This window comes from Peromyscus californicus, unplaced genomic scaffold, assembly GCF_007827085.1.
Source record: "Peromyscus californicus insignis strain IS unplaced genomic scaffold, ASM782708v3 Scaffold_19__1_contigs__length_69161282, whole genome shotgun sequence".
In the NCBI taxonomy this organism is placed as follows: Eukaryota; Metazoa; Chordata; class Mammalia; order Rodentia; family Cricetidae; genus Peromyscus; species Peromyscus californicus.
Genome location: NW_026294491.1, coordinates 39,776,852 through 39,799,194, shown reverse-complemented (window position 1 = coordinate 39,799,194; position 22,343 = coordinate 39,776,852). Strand labels below are relative to the sequence as shown.

Sequence of the window (22,343 nt, the reverse complement as noted above, 5' to 3'; positions counted from 1 at the left end):
TAGCAGGACAGTAGGACAGCAAGAAGCCTTCACACCCTCAGGGCAAAGGACCCAACATACCCAAGCCTTGACTACTAACTACCTTATGAGGAGCTGTGCTTCTCTTTCCTACCAAGATTGTGCTGAGGTAGCCCAAAGGTATCTCCAAGGGTGCTCAAGATGGAGAGTTTTGCTGATGTTGTTGGGGATTTTTTCTACTTTTTGTTTTGTGAGACATGGTCATGGTCCATACAGTCCAGGCTGTCCTGAAACTCACCACGTCACTGAGAATGATCTTGAAGCTGTGACTCTTGCCTGGAACTCCCAAGTGCTGGGATTGAAGGCAGGTGGTGTCATAACCCCCTCGGGAATCTCCCAGAGTGAATACACTCAGGGCTCGGTGAAAACTAGGGGCAGAGAACATAGGATCTGATCTACCTTCCAAAGAGACAATCTTTGTGAGTACAGCGTGTGTGGAACAAAACTCAAGGTCTCACTCAAATGCTTGGCAAGCACTCTATCACAGAGCTGAAACCCCAGGAGGGAAGGGTTCTGTGAAGGCTTTGACTAAAGCTCCCTTTCTTCAGATACTTTAGAAGTGATTTTTTCAGATATTTTCATTGTTGCTGCTGTTGGTTTAAATTTTTATCACATTTTACTATTGTGTGTGTGTGTGTGTGTGTGTATGAGCTCCAGTGCGCCATGAACTTGCACAAGTCCCTTCTCTCTTTCCATCACGTGTGCCTCAGGGATCAAAGTCGGGCTGCCGTGTTCAGAGGCAACACCTTCTTCCTTCGGCTGGGGTCCCTCACGTGTGGCAGTTCTACTAGGGCAGAGAAGCCATTCATAAAGCCTTAGCTCAGGGTTCTCAACCTCCCTAACGCTGCAACCTTACAATACACTTCCTCAGGCTGTGCTGACCCCAACCACACCAATATTTTTGTTGCTACTTCATAACTGTAATTTTGCTACTGTTTGCTACTGAATTGTAATGTAAATATCTGTTTTCCATGGTCTTAGGTGACGCCTGTGAAAGGGTCATTTGACACCCCACCACACACCCACCCACCAAGGGGTCATGACTCCCAAGCTGAGAACCCCTGCCTTAGCTGAAAACTAGTGCTCCTCCATCAGGGAAGTTACCTGAGCACACAGCTTGGGGGGAACGCGCAGGGTGGTCAGGGAGGAGGGTGCCCCTGCTTAGCCAGCCAGATGAGCCACACCAACCCCAGGGACCCACAGGGTGACAAGCTGTTAAGGCCACACCATCCTCACATGAAGGTCACTTCTTGATATTCTTGCAATCCAACCTCCCAAAAGCTACCCTGAAGGTCTGTGCTGGAGGGGGGTCACCACTCCAACAGAGCACAGCAATCCCTGCCAGGGCTTAGCCTTCAGTCAGACTTTCCTCTACTGCAGCAGAACCGGTCAGGGTCTCCTCTACATTCTTTCTTTCACATTTGCCTTCTCCAGTCAGTAAGACAATGTGCAGTAGACCAATGTTTTATCAGCTTTACTCATTTTGGACATCAAGAGCAGTGATTTTCACAAATATCCTGTGGATCAACCCTGAGAGAGCCACTAGAGGCCCAAAGTAAGCCAGATCAAGCAGGATTCATTCACCCACATTGTTAGGATCGCCGAGGGATGGCCGGCTCCAGGGCAGCAGGACAGCCCAGCATCTCAGAACGCCTGTCTACCTCAGAAGGCCCCCTTCCTCACACCCCCCAAGTCAGCTGGAAGCAGTTTTTCCAGGAGAAACGATGCCCCTATTCCTATTCACTCACTTTTTTTTATTATAAGCAAAAAGTCTGGAATGTTAAGATTCTGTACATGCGCAGCATCTTACGTCATCAGTGGGCATTGGCAACTAGTACTCACCACATGGTCAGGCAATCCCCGCCTTAAAAAGCTGGACGCAGACCCCCACCCTTCTGTGTTCTCTCTCTACTCTGCTCCCCCCCCCCCCCCAGGCCTGGCTCTCCCCTCTTTCCCTTTCCCTTCCAATAAAGCTCTAAAAACTAACATTGGGTTCTGCCGTGGCCGTGACTCTTCCACCACCAACCAGCGCCATTTAACCATCGCACGGGACAATGCTTAGGCACCAGAGATCCAGTGAGAGGAATCACTTTTTAATGATTTATTTTTGAAAAGCCAGAAGTGCTACCAACTAGATCATATTCAATTACTGCCATAAGCTGAGCAGTGGTGGTCCACACCTTTAATTCCAGCACTCAGGAGGCAGATGCAGACAGATCTCTAGTGAGTTTGAGGCCAGCCTCTACAGAGCTAGTTCTAGAACAGCTAGGGTTGTTACACAGAAAAACCCTGTTTTGGGGTGGGCATGGGGTGGGGGATGTAATTGTTTGGGCTGGAGAGATGGCTCAGAGATTAAGAGCACTGGTTGTTCTTCCAGAGATCCTAAGTTCAATTCCCAGCAACTACATGGTATCTCACAACCATCTGTAATGAGATCTGGCACCCTCTTCTGGCTTGCAGGCATACATTTATGCAGAACACTGTATACACAACAAATAAATAAATCTAAAAAAAAAAAACACTTCCACAAAAATCAAAATTTCCTCCTGTCTCCTTCATAAATCTTCAGGAAACCCTCTGCTCCAGAGCTTCTTACTCAAGTCCACCCCAGCTTTCTAATAGTGAGTTAACATGCTCTGAAATTAAACAGAAAACACACCAACAGGCACTTAGTCGAATGGATGGAGTCACACACCTGGTCTGCCGTGACCCCTCTCCATCTCCTGAGGAGCAGTGTTCCTTCTTTACCTGCCCTGCTCCCTCCCTTCAGCCATATGGAACTCACTCTACTTATCACCCTGACCTAAACTGAAAACAGCCCATCTCCCAGGCAGTACAAAAACCCCAGGGTGGCAGCTTTGAAAGGCCCTCACCTATGCACTGCCTCAGCTGGCTGCAGAATTACAGTAGATGAGACTCTTACTCTTTCCAACAGCTAGGCTGCAGGCTTCCAAGCAGCAAGGCTCAGCAATTTTGTCTGCCTCCAGCTGTCACCAAGGTCTGTTACCTTCAACATCAGCTCTACCTCCTTGGCATAGAGAGGCTGGACAGGTAGGAAGCATGTGATCCTAAACACTATTTCTATGAGACTGGTCACTTTATGATAACACCTTAAAGAAGAGCATGACTGTGTCAAAAGACAGTGCTGGCAGTCAAACCCACAGGGCCCTACACAGATATAGAGTAGAGCAAAACCCCAATACGGAAAACAATTCAACTTTCATGAACCCCAACTACACTGATAGCATTTCTTTTTTTTTTTTCTTTCTTGGTTTTTTCGAGAAAGGGTTTCGAAAAACAGGTTTGGTGCCTGTCCTGGATCTCACTCTGTAGATTAGGCTGGCCTCAAACTCAGAGATCTGCCTGGCTCTCCCTCCTGGGTGCTGGTTCTAAAGGCATGAGCCACCGCTTCCTGGTTACTGATAGCATTTCTTAAAACTCGACTCTGGACAGCATGTTGCTATTAGCAAGGCTGTAAGAGGAAAACACTCCTTCCAAGAGTAAAAACAGTGAAAACCCCTACATAAGTCAGCTGGTCAGTGTCCTGCTGTGCAAGTGTTTACTCTCTTGGAATCTGCCTTGCTGGTCACTGCCACCAATACAGTTATTAACGAAAGTACAAGGCTAAATAATTTGCAACATTTGGGGAATAGCTTCAAATAACCCTTCAAATAACCAACACTGATCAGAAGGAAGTGGGCTGAATAAGAAAATCCCACAAGACAGGTTATTATGTTTATATGGAAAACAACAGAAAGGACAGGCCAGCCTCTGTGAACTGGTATGGGAATGGTTCCTAAGATACATTCATTATTTGACAAGTGCACCAGCATCTCTTCTCCAGAAACATCTGCAATCTGAATGGGGGAAGGCAGACTCCTCCAACCGCCAATTTCTGCCCCTGGGTACCTGATGATGGCCGAGACTTCCATGACTGAGCAACCCAGTCTGAGGTTCTTTCTACCCAACTGCTTTCTCCCTTGACCTTCATGAACATCATGATCCTAAATACTGCACGTGTTCCTTATTCCTTCCCAGTGTATACTACATTCTGTATAAAGGTAAATTACAATGCACAAATTGTCAATTCTCATGGGCAGGAGAAATAAGTATGAATTCTGTGGTCTTTTAACACTGCTGTGATAAAAATCAGACCCTTGAAGAACTCTGAAACCAGCCGAAGTCCTCTTTAAGTCATGCCATACTCCAAAGCTATCTCACCCAAAGGCCTAAGAAAACTAAAACCTACTAAAATGTAAGACAGCTTCCTGAAGAGGCATGGGCTTCTCAGAGCACACCAGCTAGATGGAAGCACCACACTTCAGGATGAGGGCCAAAGGAAGCTCGAACCTTGCCCAAGCTGAAATACATACACATTCAACTTCTGAGTACAGGAAGAACAATCAATTAGCTGGGAAAGGAAGACAGCAACTGGACAACCCAATTTCTAACACAATGTGTGCAACAACTAATGAAAATTCCAAGCAAGAGACAGGACCATAAGACAGAAAACAAGAAAGACACTGACAAGAGAACACAGGCAATCCGAGACCGCAGCCATCAACAAGCCAACTAAGCAGCAGGAGAGCAAGATGCTCTGACTCAACACACAGACTCAGGAGCAGAGTCAGGAACTGTTAGCAAGATCAGTGAAACGGAAACAGACAGGTAGGAAGCTCTCCAGATTGAGCTAAGAGAGAAACACAAACACAGTGCTTTCAGACACTATGGATGGAATCACAGAAGAGGAGAAGGGGACAGAAAGCTACTGCTACCATTGGAAAAAATCCAAACCCAAGAAGCTCTTTAAATACTGAGCAAAACAAAAACACTACATCCAATCACAGCATGGTAAAAACACAAAACACAACAGTATTTTAAAGACAACAGAGCACACGTTTGGGGGGAGGGGACAGCTATAGAGGCACAGTCAAAGCAAAAACTACTGTCATAGAAACCAGAGGCAATACAGTTATATCTTTACAGTCTGAGGGAAAGTAACTGCCAATGTAAAAATCGGCATTCAATGTTGGAGGTAAAAAAAAAAAGGGGGAGGGGAATTCCTCCCAAAAGATACATCAGATCCCTGGAATCTTATGACTGTGACCTTATATGGAAAAAGACTATACGTAGGACTGCCATAAATCCAGTGATAAACGTTCTTACTAACACACAGAAGAGGAAGAGAGCATGTGAGCAGAAGCAAAAATGGGGTAATAGTCAGAAGGGGACAAGCTGAAGTGGACTCTCCTCAGAGTTCCCAGAGGGAAAAATAGCTCTGCTAGTACTTTAGTCTCAGACTTCTGGATTCTGGGAACATGAAGGCATAAATTTCTATTGTTTCAATATACCAAGTTTGTGATAATTAACAGACATTATAGGAAACAAATAAAATTACATCAGCAAAAGACATCAACACACCCAACACCACATCCCCCCCACTATGCACACCCATACCATCCATTAATCCACACCACACCACCCACACATACCACACACAAATTCAGAGATAAGCTGTAAGAAAGTTTTTTTTTTTTTTTAATTTCAAATGACATATTTCAGAAATACGTTGGTCCATGTCTTTAGTCCCAGCACTCAGGAAGCAAAGGCAAGCTGTTCTCTGAGTTTGAGGCCACCCTTGTCTACAAAGCAAGTTCTAGGACAGCCAGAGCTACACAGAGAAACCGTCTCAAAGCAAACAAACCAACAACGAAAACCAGTGTGCCTTACGGTGGACAATAGCATATAAAAAATACACAAAATTTTTTAGCATAGTACAAAAGTGTGATGACATTTTTTAGCTGGACATAATGGCCAACCCCTGTAATCACTGTCCAAAAGAGGGCTGTGTGTCAGGCCAGCCTGAGTTGTATGATCAAACACTGTTCCCCCTTCCCCCACAAATATAGGAAGTTCACAAGCTAATACAAGATCGGATTAATAAATTTCATTACTCCAAAAGATGGCAAGAACACTTGAGTCACAGACACAGATACAAACAAACAAACAAACAAACAAACAAAGGCAAGGCCAGCAGGACAGTCTGCTTGCTGCCAGGCCTAACAACCTGTGTTCGATCGCTGGGATCACATGGTAGAAGGAGAGAACTGGTTCCCGTAACTTTGTTCTCTGACTCCCCAGGTACACCATGGCACACGTATGTAAAACACACAATAAATAAGTGCAGTAAATTCCTTTAAAAAGGTGACAAGGAATAAATGAAAACAAAGAAAGCCAGGTGTTATAAATGAGGAAACGGTCTGGAGATGACTCAGTGTGGTTAAGAACATTTGCTGCTCTTGCAGAGGACCCAAGTTCAATTCCCAGCACCCACATGATGGCTACAGCCATCCCTAACTCTGGGAACCTGACATCATATTCCACTTCTGACTACTACAGGCAGCAGCCATGCACATGGTATACATACATGCAGGCAAACACTTGAACACATAAAGTAAAATTAAAACCAAACAAACAAATGAGGAACCAATAACAGCAGACAACAATACCAATAATCATTACACAAGACAACATTTGGGGGAAGAATTCCCTCCATGTCCCATCAGCCTTTGTGCTAAAGTTAAGCTGGCCCAAGATCCTATGAGCATATAATCCCCATATCCAATGCCCTGGCTACTAGGACCCAGTATCCATCAAGGAGACTTGACCCAAACCAAAGAAACATACAAGGTGAGTAAAGCATAAAACACTATATAAATGGCACTTAAGGTTGCTTCAGAGTTACAGAAGCTTTCTCTCAAAAGTGATTTTTACAGCAAAAAGGGAGAAAAAAACCCACCTAAAATGGTTTACTCTAAAATTCTTGTGACCCAGGATTGGTCAGAAAGTGACCGCCAAAGGCTAGCAGACACAACAAGGGTTTGTTGGAGCTGCTTTGTGCAGAGCCTCCAATAGTTACACTTGGATCTCCATACAGGGCGTGCCAACCCGTGCCTGTCTGAGGAACAGGAACAAAGTAAGTACCTCTCAGAACCCACAGGCTGGCAGCCTGGTGAGCAGAGAATTCAAGTCCATCAGGTTAACTAATGTCACAGGTGTTTGGTTATTGCCCTGGCTCCAGGTTCCTCCAGGATCCTCTTTAGCTATTCCATTTAAACTAGTGTTAATATTTAAGAAAACAGTAGGTCTTTCTTATCACCAAACTGCTTTTCATCAATTCTGGAAAACTGTCCCCCTTCTCCTTCTAATTTCTCTGAGTCCTTCTGATGTGTTATTCTCAAAGCTCTTAACCCGTCTATTTCCTTTCTTACCTTACCCTTTAAAAAAAAAAAGTGTGTATTTGTGTGCGCATTAGAGTATGTACAGGTACATGTAGGTACCTGAAGGGGCCAGAAGAGGGCATCAGATCTCCTGCAGCTGGAGTAAAGGCAATTGTGAGAGGCCTGATCTGGGACCCTACGACAGGTCCACGCTCTAACCACTGCACCATCTCTCCAGCCCCTCAGAGTTCATAACTGGTGAGTCTATTTCCTCTAGCCTTTGACTTATATTGTACTTTGGTTCATTCTCAGAAGTGTTCTATGTTCAAATTCCTCTAGATCTCACTGGACTAACCACCCGAACCCCATTTCTTTTAGTTTCAATTGTTTCTCTCCCCTTAATCCCTCTTCATCTTGTTCTCCACTTAGGAATCTGGCTCTTTGTTATGCAAGTATTCTAAACTTCTTGTGTCTGTGGCTTCTACCTGCTGGTTCCAATGCAGTTGTTATTCGGACTGGTGGCTTCTCCTAACAGCATCCATATTTTGTAATAATTTTGCATACGAACAGGTAGTACTTTCTGCAGGAAAGCCAAACAACCTACACTGAAGACAAATACTTCAAAGTAATTCTGCATTTGCTGCTGCCAGGTACTCCAGAGATAATGCAGCAGGGTGAGTATGTTTGACATGGTCAACGTGTGGATGTCCCCACTAGGAAGTAAAAGTAATACAAACTAGAGCTTCAATGCCCCTGCATGTCTACAAGCGCTTAGGAAAGACTGCTCTTCTCAGAGCCCTTAGGACATACAGGCCTCCTTGTGGAACTAGCAAACAGACTTTCTACCCAGCCCTCGATGGGAGGACCACTCTCAAGAAACAGACTGCTGAAGAGAGCCCCAGTGACTCTAACTCCTTGCACACAAGATTCTCCAGGGCCGACACAGTATCTACAATGCCCTGGCCAAGAGAGCTGGGTTTGCCTCACTTTCAAATCTGGCCAAACACTTCTCTCCCCTCTTTCAAGTTCAGTTTTATTCCCTTTTTTTTTTTTTTTTTTAGAATTTTGTCCCAACATGGTTTTTTCCCACAGTCAAGGTATTTCAAACCCCAGATGAAAGCTGGGCATGGTGACAAGCCTCCAACACCAGCTACTTCAGAGGCTGAGGCAGAGATTGCAAAGTCAAGTACTGCCTCAGTTATACAGCAAATTCAAGGCCAGATTACATAACTTAGCAAAACCCTGTCTCAAAAATACAAAGGGGTAAAGATACAGTCAGCAGTAACAGGGAGGTAGCATGTACAAGGCTCTGGGTTCCATCATCAGTACTCAAAGGAGAAAAACCCACAATGAAACTCTAACATTACAAATAGCTACTTCCTGTTTAGTCACCAATCAGGACAACCATCTGTAATTTTTGACCAAAGTCCCGGTTCCCCAATGTTTCGCTTGATGGTCTCAGCTCAGCTCTGACTAGCTTCACTCACTCAAAGTGAGGATAGGGGACATTCCCAAGTTACTCCATAGGATCTCCTCCCTGTGTAGAGATGGAAGACATGCTCAACCAGGACAAACCCCAAGAAGGGTGTGAACAGGGACCGGGAAACCACACTGGGCTTTCCTATATGGCAGAGACCACGAGGCTCCTACTCAAAGGGGCTCAACCTCATGAATACTGAGAAAGTGAGAAAAGTGAGATGGAATGAGAGGTAGAGAAAGAAAGTCTTGGCCCCACCCACAGGAGCTCCCAGCTCTGGGCAAGGACGGACACCTCTTGACTTTTCTTTCATGTATCTTCTTCCTTCCTTCCTTCCCCAACTCAAGTTAGGTTTGTCCACTGTCTTAAGGTTCCTATTGCTGTGATAACGCACCATGTCCAAGAGCAACTTGGAGGACTAAAGAACTTATTTCATCTTAGAGCTTACAGTCCAGCATGAAGGGAAGTCAGGACAGGAACTGAAGCAAAAGCCATGGCAGAGCACTGCTTACTGGTTTGCTTCCCATGGCTTGCTTAGCTTGCTTTCTTATACAGCTGGGACCAGGGCTGGCATTGCCCACAGTAACCATTGGTCAAGAAAAAGCCCCACAGGCAATCTGGTGGGGGCATTTTTGCAACTGAGGTTCCCTCTTCCCAAATGACTCTAACTTGCACGAGCTGACATAAAGTTAACTGGCACACCTCCTGTAAATTTTTATGCTACGTGGACAAAAAGTGTTCAAAGTTCAATAATGAAAACAAAATTCAACTTGCTTACCTGGATATCCAATTCCTTTGGCATTTGCATAGGGAACCCCAGAAGACCCAGGACTATAAACAGGATTCATGATTTCAAGAACTAAAGGGAAGAAAAAAGGTGATTTAGCCAAGTTCTTGCTTCCAGAATTTTCTTCATTAGTCCCAAAGAGCAGGCAGTAAATGTTATTCTAGTCCACTATAAAACAATGTATTTTCTGCAGCTCCCAACCAACAGAGAACAGAAAATAAACACTGGATGTCTCAATAACCACAGGTGCTCAGTCAGGATCCAGTAGTCTTTTCTTCATAACTCTCTTCAATCCATCAGAACTAAGAAAAAAGATTATGGGCTACAGCCCTACTTAAGATGCACAAATTCTACAATTAACCTCAATGCCCTTGTAACACAGTTAGATAAAAACAGATCCAGAACATGAATTATGCAACTGTTTTAAAGACATTTAAAGGGCCTGAGTCCTTCTTAGTGACAGTCCTGGTCTAGAATGTGCAAGCAAGGCACTGGCTTCAATTGCCCACTAGGAAAAACAGCTGTCGTGAGCCTAGCATGACAGCTCTTATCTGTAATCCCAGTACTCGTGAGTCTGAGGCAGTAGGACAACACCATTCTAGGCTTGTGTGAGAGCCTGTCTCAATAAACAAATGAATTTCTAAGAGTATTATGTGAAAAAAGTAGGGCACAATACTGCACCATGCACTGTGGTGCCAAGTCTGCACTCACAGATGGCACAAGAACAGTCACTCTTGAAGGAAACGCATAAAACATGACCAGTGATCACCTTGGCATGGGGGGAGGGGTCGGTAGTCCTTTTCCACTTCTCCATCATGACTAAATATCTTCTTTTAAACCTATTTTTCCGAAAAGATTATTGTCCAGACACTCTGTTAACCTGCTCAATGTTTTGTCATTTACTAATCTTTTCTCCTGCAAAGATCAAGAATTTGCACAGCTATGATTCTACTCCATCTCCAAAAGAAGTAACATTTTCATTAGTATCTCCAAGAAGTGCCCAATGAGATCAAGTGTGAGTTTGTACTATTCTTCATCTGGTAAGTCACTAACTGACTAGATGTTAAGAATTAAGGTGATCGGGGCTGGAGAGATGGCTCAGAGGTTAAGAGCACTGACTACTCTTCCAGAGGTCCTGATTTCAATTCCCAGCACCCACATGGTGGCTCACAACCATCTGTAATGAGATCTGGCACCCTCTTCCATATACATAATAAATAAATAAATCTTTAAAAAAAATTAAGGTGATCTTTAGTTTAAAATAGGAGATGTATAAGGGGGTGGGGAACTACTACTGTTTAGTTTGCTGTGAACGAGCACACATGTGCATGCAGGTGTTCATGGAGGTCAGAGAGGGTGTTGGATCCCCTGAAGCTGGAGTTACAGGGGATTGTGAGGCACCTGCTGTAGGTGCTGGGAAACAAACTTGGTCCTTCCTCTTCAAGGTAAGAAGTGCTAGTAACCACTAAGACCTCTCTCCAGGCCCCAAAATTGCTCTTTTCAAAAAACAATAGGCCAAACAGTGGTGGTTCATGCCTTTAATCCCAGTACTTGGGAGGCAGAAGCAAGTGGATCTCTCCGAGTTCGAGGCTAGCCTGATCTACACAGATTGAGTTCCAGGACAGGCTCCAAAAAGCTGTCCCAAAACACACACACACACACACAAAGTAAAAATAAAAAACATAAATAAAGTCTGGGCCTAGCAGCCTACAATTACATATGGGAGGGCCAGACAAGGATTCCAATTTCAAAGCCAGCCTGTTTCCCATCGTGAGTTCCCAAGCACTGGACAGTACAGGCCTATGGATGAAGAAAACAAGGGCCAAAGGCACAACAGCAGCAAGGTCAGTTGTGTGTTTTGTCAACTTTAAGAAAACACAAACTGGCAACTACCAATCCTTCTTCCTCTAAACGGCATGGGGCTTCTGTTTCAACTGTCACCTCTCAAGAAGTAAGCTCCTTTCTAACTCATTTTCTACTTGGAGCATTTTTCTCTCTTAATTAAGTTCGAGACCAGCACAGTGCCATGTAAAGGCTACTGAGAAAACAAGGGCTAGTCACAGTTCCCTTCTAAGTCCACAGTCTAGAAAAAGCACCATCCAATATTTTCTGCAGAAACAAACAGAAAGATCTTTGCTATCCAATCACGGTAGCTGGGTTTTTTTTTTTTTATTCCACTTACCATGTAGATTAGAGCTATTTTAAGAAGTAGGAAAAACTGTGATCAATGACGGTTTGGGACAAACCATGTTAAGGGGCGAAAGAGAAAAGGGCACTTGGAGGATTGAGTGCAGAGAGTAAAATTTGGTGGCACTCCTCCAAAAGGAGGAGCAGCAATGAGAACCATGGCAGCACTGTCAGAGCCGAGAAGGGACAAGAGGCACTTCAGGAAAGTCAGATCACTCCAGAGAGGAAGGGTACACACTTCCTAATGTGATTAAGAAGTCCTGCAGAATTAAAAACTGCAGGCTGTAACTGGGGATACAACCGAGAGGCAGTGCACCTGCCTGCCTAGCATGCTCTACCCCAGCACCGAGGGAGACAGATAAACTAGTACAAGACTGATAAAAGAAAACACTGCAGCTCCTCTTTCAATTTGGCAAAATGTCTTAAGTGTGCTGAAAGAAGAGCAGTAACAGTCTGTGGCCAAATGCAAAAGCCTTCCTTCAATTATTTATTCAATGGTGAGATTCCCCTCAAAGATTGTGAGCCCCAAAGCAGTGGGAACTACCTCGTGTGGCTCAGTCTCCCTGCATCTCACAATGCTCAGCACAGGAGCTCACAAATACCTAGCTAACACAGACAGTACATGAGACTCCTAATAACAAAATTTAACTCAAGGCATTAAAGTCTAACTCAGAATTATCAAAGCACATCTGATTAGCAGACGTGAAATGGTAAACCTATCACATCCAACTACTTACATTATATCTACCCTCACATGACAAGAGTCCGTGCTACTCTCTACACCCAAGGTGCACTGCTCCAAGAGTCAAAGAGAGCCAATACCTAATGTCCAGTCTACAGGAACGTCAAGGACTTCGAGGAATACATAGAATGCGACTATGAGGTAAACCACACACACACCCAAAGGAGGGCACTGTCAAGGACAAATGTCTGTTCTTCAGAAGTACAAACACAGGTGAGGGAGGGTGTCTGAGATAAAATTCGAGTCACACTAAAGACAAGAAGTAGATTGTGTTTAGATTCTGATTTACATGGAAAGATCTGAAAAAAACAACAACCAACACCTCCATATTTTAATGAGATAGCTCAAAAGTGAACACTGGCTGGGTACCCAACAGTGTAATTTGTTATTTATGGGTAATGGTATTGTGTTTCTATGCCAATATGTAAATTTTTAGAAAGACAAAAGAATATAACAGTATGAATGATACCTGTAATTTAAAGCATTTCTTTAAAAAGGGCAAATAACTGCAAAATGCTAATAAACTTTACTTCCGTGTGTGGGGAATATGACTGCATATAGTGTCTCTATACTTTTAAAATGAAAAAAAAAAAGACAAACACACAAAGACCCAGAGCACCAATCCACCTGTTTTTCTGGTGCCAGTGGTCAGTCACACAGCAACTACCAATCCCTATTTGGAGCTGGTGCAGACCAGATACGCCACCTCAAACTGAATGCAGGGGTAGAACTCTTAGGTCTCCCTTTGGAAATTACTCAACTGTGGAACACTGGGTGGTTTCATGCTTACATCAGAACATACCAACCACACAATCACCTGTGAAAAGACTGCAAGGACTCCTCAACTACAAATTCAGCAATCATTACAAGCACATCTTTAAAATGAAAAACTTTCTTGAGTTTTCTAGAATCTGTTTTTATGTTTTTATGGGGTTAGGGACTGCTCAGTGGTTAGAGTACCTAAGGTCCTCAGCTCCAGGATGGGAAAAAACAAAATTACAAAATAGACTCCCCCCAATTAAAGGAATCAAGATAGGTTTTTATTGCTTTTATTTATGTTTGTGCGTTATGAGTGAATACCATGTGTGGGGGAGTGCCTGTGGAGGTCAAAGAGGATGTCAGATGCTTTGGAGCTGTGGTTATACAGGCGGTTGTGAGCTGCCTGAAACTGGTACTGGGAAAAGAACTTCTGCATGATCAGGAAGCACTCTTAACTGCTGAGCCATCTCTCCAGCGCCTAGTTTGAGTTTTAAAACATACCATGACCTAAACAATAGTTTTTGGCTGAAGTGGAAATTGCAAAATTTTCAAGGTTATGACAGTTTAATGTTTCATAGCAACAACACTGATTTTCAGGGTGCTTTAATCATCTCTATCCAGAGGCACTAATAAATAAGCTACAGACTTATTAGAGGAAAAAAATCAATAGTGGAAAGTTTTAGTGACGTCTGATGGCAAGGATAGAGTACATCTTACAAGAAAACGCTCCACTCCACCAAACTCAGCTTTCACTGCTGTTTGCAACCTCCCAAGACAGCTTCACATATTTCTGCAAAGAATACTCAGACCTCGAAAAACATACAGAACACAGACAGAAGCAGGTGTTGCTGCTGCTACACTGAAATACTCATACTTTGAAACTGTTCTCAACCGGTCCAGAAAAATTAACTATCGATAGAACACAAGTTAGGGAGACAACTGCCTTAAACCACAGGATCTACAAAAATTATTTTCAAAATGCACTTGTTTTATTTTTCTCAACTCCAATCACCTGTCTCTGCACTGTTATGCTATTCTTCCCGAGGGGTTAAAATCACATCAATACACTGGTCATGTTACCATTCTGTCTAACATTAAAATGGTTTAAAAGGCAGGTGTAGAGCTAGCCCAAACCAATCCGTGGCAGCTTCCTCCTCCCTCTGTGGTTCCAGACACTTGCCTTATACAGAGGGTCCCTTGCACTCTTAGGGTACCTAGGTGAACACATGGGCAAGCAACTCAAAGCCTGCAGTGCCTGTTTACCAGATCTTCTTAACTTTCATTTGGTTGTGGCCACAACTAATTTTAACACCCTTAAAGGTTTTCTTGCATGTCAAAACATTCCAAAATGTTGCACGACTGAACTACAGACACTACCAAAATAAGCCTGCTTTATAGATATGAAAGACTTAAAGAAGCAAAATCTTGAACAATTTCCACCATGGCAGCTTCGGCATTAGGAAAAATAACCTAGATTTCTTAAATCTTAGCTGTCAAAGCAAAACCACCCTTTACCTCCGAACCTACCAAAGTTTCAAAGGCTGTCTAATTGCATGCACCAACCATTATCTCCTTTAATTTAAAATCCTGTCATACTTCACAAAGCAATCTCATCTTACACAAGGCGAAGTGGAGAGTTAAAGGACTAGGAACCATACAACCTTTTTCTTTAAAAAAATAAAATTTAATGTGTGTACGCGCACGTGTGAACCTTTCATTAGCAAACCTTGCATGCAAAACACCCCAAGATATTTATGCGGCTGATTATAAACACCAGCTCACACAATACAAGAGATACCGCAAGAGAGAACACCCTGCTGTGGACGCGCTAGCAGGATGTCCTTTCCTTTCCTTTTTCTTTCCCCCCCCAGATTAACCTGGACCGTGCCCCCGGAACGTCCTTTCCTTGCTTAAGGTACCCTCCGAAACCTGCGTTTTCCTCCAAGAGAGGGGACGCTGGGTCGGCGGCGGCAGGCCCCCCCCCCCCCCCGAAGCCGCCCGCGACCTTCCCACCCCGGCCCTGCACAGGCCGCCCCGCCCCCCCCCCCCGCCGGCCCGGCGCGGACAAAGCGGCGCCCCGGCTCCCCGCGCGGCCCGACCAGGCGCTGCACAAAGCACCGCACTTCCGGCCCGCGCCCGCCCGGAGCCGCCGCCCCCATGCTCCCCGGACTTACCGTGGCCTGCGCCTCCGGGACCGGCGCGCGCCGGCCCGAGCCGGCACGGCGTGTGGCTCGGCGACGGGCAGTGCCCACACGACGCTCAGAGGCGGCCGACCGCTAGGCCTTGCGCTGCCTCCCCGCTCGCCTGGCCGCGGCCCGCGCTACCGCCGACGCTGCGCAGACACCGCAGCCCACGACCTCACTTCCGCCCGCCGCGCGCCGGCCGGGGGCGCGCCGGGCACGTGACGCAGCTGCGCGTGCGCGCGCGCGCGCGCGCTCCGGGAGGTGTGCGCGAGGTGCCCGGATGCTGGAGCGCGCGCGCGCCCAGGCTCCGGGCCTCCGCTCAAGGCTCGAGCCAAAACCCAGCCGGGAAAGGAGTAGTTAAAGCCCGTAGTAACTTAGGGAGAAAATGTGTGTCGGTTCGCATTATGTTTACTTACTAGTTCCTTTTTATGTTTTTGGTTTTATGTTTATTCCTTTTTATGTTTTATGTTGTTGTTTTTTTTTTTCTTTTAAGCTTTTGTTTTGTTCTGAACCAGGATGGTCTTGAACTTACAGATCTGCCTGCCTCTGCCTCTAGAATACCGACTGGCATTAAAGAAACAGCCACCATGCGCAGTACGAAGATGGTATTTTTATTTTTAATGATGCGTATCGGTGTGTAGCTCTGTGTGGGTGTGCTCGCATGAGTGCTGGCGGAGGAGGGTTGGGACAGAAAAAGGAAGGCTGTGATGGCCTCCAGCTGGAGTTTTGAACCGCCCAACGTGAGTGCTGGGAACTGCTCTGAGCCATCTCAGGGACTCCCCACTCGCCTTCTTAAAGGATTTATTCATTTTTTTAATGTGTGACTGTGAGTGTTTTGTATGTATGCGCACAGCTGTGTGTCCGCTTACTGCCTGCAGAGGTCAGAAGAGGGAGTTACAGAGGGTTGTGAATCAAGTGGGTGCTGGGAATCGAACCTGGGTTCTCTGCATGAGCAAGCAGCACCCTCCACCCCCCTTGCTTTTTGAACTCCCATCTCCGTTCCACTGCCACCGCAGCAAGATATTTTACCCTGTTAAGCGTGTGTCTTGTCACAAGAGCTAGAAAATACCAAGCACTTAGAGCAAGCCCCAAACCACACAATCTTTACACAGCAGAAAAGCCAACAGAAAGAATGCGTGCCAGGAAATGTTTGAGAATAGAGTAGTCCAGAGGGGCTATTTCGGGTCATGGTGGTGAATACCTTTTAATCCCAGCGTTCCCGAGCCAGAGGCAGGAAGATCTCTGAGTTCGACGCCAGCCTGGTCTACAAAGCAAGTTCTAGGACAGCCAGGACTATTACAAGAGAAATAGAATCCCTGTCTCCAAAACACAAAAACGGGGGTGGGGTGGGATGAGGGTGGGGCTATTTAACTTCCTACCAGATACGAAAACATATTTAAAGGCTGCAGCCAATAAGCTCACCAGTGTATAGATACAAAAAACAAAACAAACAAACAAACAAAAAAACAAATGAAATGTAATAGAAAATCCAGAAGTACACTCAAACAATTTGGAGAAGTTGGTATTTGATAAAGTATTTAAAAATCACTGGGTATTATCTTCTTTAAAATCTTGCCATACTTCACAAAACATCTTAACCGTTTGCCTAAATTTCCATGTTAATGTCTTGGCGGCCAGCCTGACAGCTGGCTCTACATAGACTACACAGACTCAGAGATCTGCCTGCTCCTCTGCCTCTCAAATCCTGGGATTAAGAACATGTGCCACCATGCCTGGCTTTTCTCACCAATTTTGCCACAGCAAGCAACGATGACTTGCTGGGGTAAAGAAGGATTGTTAAATAAATGGTACTAGGACCAAAATGTAACTATCAGAAACAGTACAAGTTGTAAGTCTAACTCCTGGATAAATTCCAAATTAAAAAAAAAACAAAAACATACAACTTTTAATCATGGAAACATAAAAAAGAAGAGAACATGGGGAAATTCCTTTTTAAATGTGGAGTAAAGAATTTTTCTCTCAAAAGCCAGAAACAATGCCTATGAAAAACATTGGCTGGAGGGGCGGGCAGGTGAGCAGATGAACAGGTAAAACATTGGCTGGAGGGGCGGGCAGGTGAGCAGATGAACAGGTAAAACATTGGCTGGAGGGGCGGGCAGGTGAGCAGATGAACAGGTAAAACATTGGCTGGAGGGGCGGGCAGGTGAGCAGATGAACAGGTAAAACATTGGCTGGAGGGGCGGGCAGGTGAGCAGATGAACAGGTAAAACATTGGCTGGAGGGGCGGGCAGGTGAGTAGATGAACAGGTAAAACATTGGCTGGAGGGGCGGGCAGGTGAGCAGATGAACAGGTAAAACAGCTTGCTACTCAAACCTGTGGATTTCCAGAGCCCTGAGGATGAAAGAGAACAGACTCCCAAAAGTTGTTCTCTCACGTCCACACAGGCCCCATGGACATGTGCATGCACATGCAAAACACACACACACACACACACACACACACACACACACACACACACTCAACAAATTTAAAGAAAATTAATGTTGGCTGGAGAAATCACCCTAGGCAATATCAAAAGGCATATGATTAACAATGAAACATATTCCACAAAGGGTTATATTAATCTCTTCGGTATTCTGAGACCTTCCAGAAGCCACTAAGAAACAGTCCCACTAGTCAGTAGAGAAATTAGTAGAGTTCACAGCAAAGGACACACAAATAGGTCTTGATAATATGAAAAAGTCAACCTTATCTCTAAAAGAAAAATTCAAGTTAAAATTTTGAGTCACAGGACTTTGGAGGCACAGATAATGAGGATTGCCTCAAGCTTAAAGCACTCTGGTCTACCAGATGAGTTTTAAGTTCTAGATCAACAAGATCCTATTTCAACAAGAAAAAATACAACAACAAAGCAAAACTTCGAGGAAACAAATGTTAGGGTAGTATTTTTCACCAATGACTGAGAAGCATTAAAAAAAAAAAAGGCAATATCCTCTATTGCTAGGCCACAGGAAATGGGCACCAAATTGTTGTTTTGGAGAGGGGACCATTTGAGATGTGTATCAAGATCAATGCACACAAAGCTTTTAGCCCAACAAATCCACTTCTGAAAGCTTGTCTATATAGCCTTCTCTAGAGCAACAGAACTTATAGAATGATTACACACACACACACACACACACACACACACACACACACACACACACACACACACGTATATGGAGATTTATTAGAATGACTTACAGGCTGCAGTTCAGCTAATCCAAAAAGGGCTGGTTGTGAACAAAAAGTCCAAGAATCCAATAGCTGTTCCGTCCACAAGGCTGGGTGTCTTAGCTGGTCTTCAGTATACGCTGGAATCCCGAAGAAGTAGGCTCTAATGCTAGTGAAGGAATGGACTTGCTAGCCAGGTGAGAGCAAGCAGGCCAAGGGTAAAAGCTTCCTTCTTCCATGTCCTTATACACAGGCTTCCAGCAGAAGGCGTGGCCCAGATTCTAGGTGTGTCTTCCCACCTCAGGATTAAAGGCTGATCTTCCTATTTCAAATTAAGCAAAAGTCCATCCCAGGTGTGCCCTCCATTTTAATTCTAGATGCAGTCAAGTTGATAACCAAGAATAGCCATTGCACACTTGTAAAATGCAACAAGTACATGCTCATTCCGGAGAGCATCCTTTACAACAGGAAAGTACAGGAAGCTCTGGCTGCTAGTCTGGTATCTGGGACAAATGGCTGTGCTAAACTTTTACAGCCTAAGGATGGGGCTGTTCCTGCCCCAGGACAAGATATGATCTGAGTAAGGCTGCTATTCATTCCAAGTATGGTCTGAAAGACTTCTCCTTAACACGTTCTAATCTGTCTTAGGGCATCATGACACTACTGTAGAAGAATCTACACTTTAGCCAACAGGCTCCAACCGGCATCCGTTTGACCCCTAGTAACTCGGGATGTCTTTACAAAGCCAATCCCAAGGGAGGAAAAAAAAAGCTCACGCTGTAAAAGTTATTCCTTACTGCCTCGAAAAAAACAAAAACAAACAAACAAAAGTATTCCTTAACCAACTGACAAGCTGCCCCTCTAGTCATCTAGATATGAGCATGTAATGGCTATTGTGAATTGTCAACCTGATGGAATCTAGAGTCACCAGGGAAACGGTATGCCTCTGCAGGAGATTATCTTGATTGTGTTAATTGATGTGTGAAGGCCCATCTTAGGTGTGGATGGGACCCTTCCTAGTGTCAGGAACCCTGGACTGTATAAAATGGAGAAAGTGAGCTGAATGTCAGCCTACATTCTTCCATCTTTGATTCTTAACTCTGGCTACAATGTGGCCAACTCCTTCGAGTTCTCGCGCTGCCATGATGGGCTATATAACCTGGAACTGTGGGCCATGTTGACCCTTTCTTTCTTAAATTGCTTTTGTTAGAATCTGTTTGTTTGCTTTGTTGTTGTTTTGAGGCAGGGTTTTACTATGTAGCCCTGCCTAGCCTGGAACTCCCTATGTACACCAGGCTGGTCTCAGACTAACAGACTATCTGCCTGCCTCTGCTTCCCAAGCGCTTAAAGGAATGCACCACCACCACCTGGCTTTGTCTGGGTATTTTCTCACAGTAACAGGAAAGGAAACCAAAGGCAGTCGTTATTGTTTTTTTATTCCTGTGTTAAAATATCATGACCATAAGCAACTTATGGAAGAGTTTATTTTGGCTTACAATTCCAGAAGTTTAGCATCCATAATGTGGGCCATGAGGGGTGAGGGTATGGTGGTGGGTGGCTGGAGCAGGAAGCTGACAGATCACATCTCCATCTGCAAACACAAAACAGAGGGTGAACTGGAAACAGAGTTAGGCTATAAACACTTAAACCCAGCCCCCAATGACGTAGTTCCTCCAGAAAACCTGAACCTCTTAAATGTTCCATATCCTGCTCAAACAGTGTCACCAAGGAATAGGAATCAAATGTTCAAATACCTGAGCCTCAGGGACATCTATACCACCACACGACGATAGACCCCCACACAGGTGAGCACTGATTGCCTGCACAGAACCCTGTCCCCTCATAAAAGTGGGACCTGAGCAAGTGTGTGTAGGGGGAAAATCAGAAGAAAGATAATATTCATGAGGGTTTTCTTTATAGCTTTGAATCATGTCAATGTATCTACAATTAGATGTAAAATAAAAATCTCATATTTTTCTGGAAGTACAAAGAGTGTCAGTCCTTCAGGATAAAGTCTGGCTGTCTCATATAAAACTAAACATACATCTACACACTCACCCTACAAATTGTGCTGCAGAAAAAATGGAATCATACATTCCTGCAAAGATTTGTACAGAAATGCTCATAACAATTGGCTGATTACCACCTGAAACAAGGCTCCAGGGCACCCATCGCTAGGAGACAGGCAAGGAAGCTCATGGTTGTAAGAGCCTGAGGATGCATTTCTGTCATTTCCCAAGCACAGCCATTATTAAAAATTACAGTCTAGGGCCGACAAGACAGCTCAGCTGGTAAAAGCATCCACGGTATAAGCCTGACGACTTTAGCTCAATCCCTGGAGCCTACAGTGGAAGAGCTGATTCCTGAACGCTGTCCTCTGACCTCCATATGTGTGCTGCAGTGGGCATGCGCCCTCCCCTCCCCACAATCACAATGAAATGTAAAACTACTCTTCACGGTGTTTGTGCTTTCAGGATAGCTATGCTATCCCCAATAAGATATGAGCTCTGATAGCTTCATATATTTGTCGTACTTGCTATGGACTTTAAGATTTTTTGCTTTTAAGTTTTAAATTGTATCTATGGCTGTTTTGATTTCCATTTATTACATTCATGATATAAATCCTTGTAAACAATTTTTTGACTGGAGTTTTCATGTACTGTGGATAGTTATCTCAAAATCAAATCACCGGTTTTTCTAGTTTTAATTATTTGTACATCTGTATGGGGGGCACAGAAGTTCATGCTTACATTAGTGCAGGTACCCTCAGAGTCCAGAAGCGGATGTCAAATCATTTGTGACTGAAGTAATGGGAAGTTGGGAACTGGGCACTGGGAACTAAACTGAGCTCCTCTGGAAGAGCAGTACCCACGCTTTTGTTGTTGTTTGTTTGTTTTTTGAAACAGGGTTTCAGTGTGTAGCTTTGGAGCCTGTCCTGGAACTCGTTCTGTAGACCAGGCTGGCCTTGAACTCACAGAGATCCACCTCCCTCTGCCTCCTGAGTGCTGGGGTTAAAGACGTGTGCCACCACCACCTGGCTGCAGTACCCACTCTTAATCTTCTCCAGCCCAAACAGGTGATTTGAAGAAATGGATTTGTAGGTTTGTTTGTTTGTTTGGGTCTCATATAGCCTGGAATAGCCTCAAACTCATTATTTAGCTGAGGCTGGCCTTGAACTTTTGATCTTCCTGCATCTTCTAAAGTAAGAATACAGGTGTGGGTATGCCTGATCAAGATGAACTAGTTTAAAGCTTTTGAAACTATCAAATTTTCTCCAGAAGAATTGTACCAACTTACAGATATACAAGCAGGATTTCTAGTCATCAGTTTATCTGACTTCTTACATGTTGAATTTTCACTATCTTTTTTTAGATTATGACTATGTTTATTTTTGTAGAATGTTGGCTGCACTCGCACTTTCTCTTCTGTTAATGACTTACTTATGAATTCATTACTCACTTTTTAGAGTTTTAATGTTTCCCTAGTCAATTCACTTGTTGTGAATTGTATGAAATAAAGAGTTGATAGGAAAATATGATGTTTTTACATCAACCATCTAGCTGGAGGCAAAGGTGTATTATTATATTTATTGTTATTATTGTGTGTGTATTTGTGACGTGCACGAGCACACCAAGATGTGCACGTAAAGGCCAGAGAACAACTTTGTGGAGTTCTTTCTCTTCTTCCCAACTCAGGTCCTCAGGTTTATTCGCCAAGCATTTTATCCACAGAGCCATCTCACAGGTCCCAGATTGCAACGTTTTTGAGAAAGTAAAATTCCAGTTAAATTTACAA

The 22,343-nt window shown here is 44.3% G+C and overlaps 1 protein-coding gene across 6 annotated transcripts in view; it reads right to left on the bottom strand.

Moving 5' to 3' along the window:
- Fam168b (family with sequence similarity 168 member B) overlaps nucleotides 1–15,566 on the bottom strand; it is a 33,255-nt gene extending 17,689 nt beyond the window's left edge. Inside the window, exons 1-2 of one of the 6 annotated variants that reach the window (XM_052745183.1) lie at nucleotides 15,365–15,566; nucleotides 9,494–9,574 (exon numbers count right to left, since the gene is read on the bottom strand). In XM_052745183.1, coding sequence (XP_052601143.1) covers nucleotides 9,494–9,563 — 70 coding nt within the window. In that variant the 5' untranslated portion in view covers nucleotides 9,564–9,574; nucleotides 15,365–15,566. Of the gene's footprint in view, nucleotides 1–9,493; nucleotides 9,575–10,271; nucleotides 10,689–15,067; nucleotides 15,102–15,364 lie in introns of those variants that run through there. The other 5 variants (XM_052745187.1, XM_052745186.1, XM_052745188.1 and 2 more) reach the window with 5 other exon arrangements.
- Nucleotides 15,567–22,343: the final 6,777 nt, after the last annotated feature.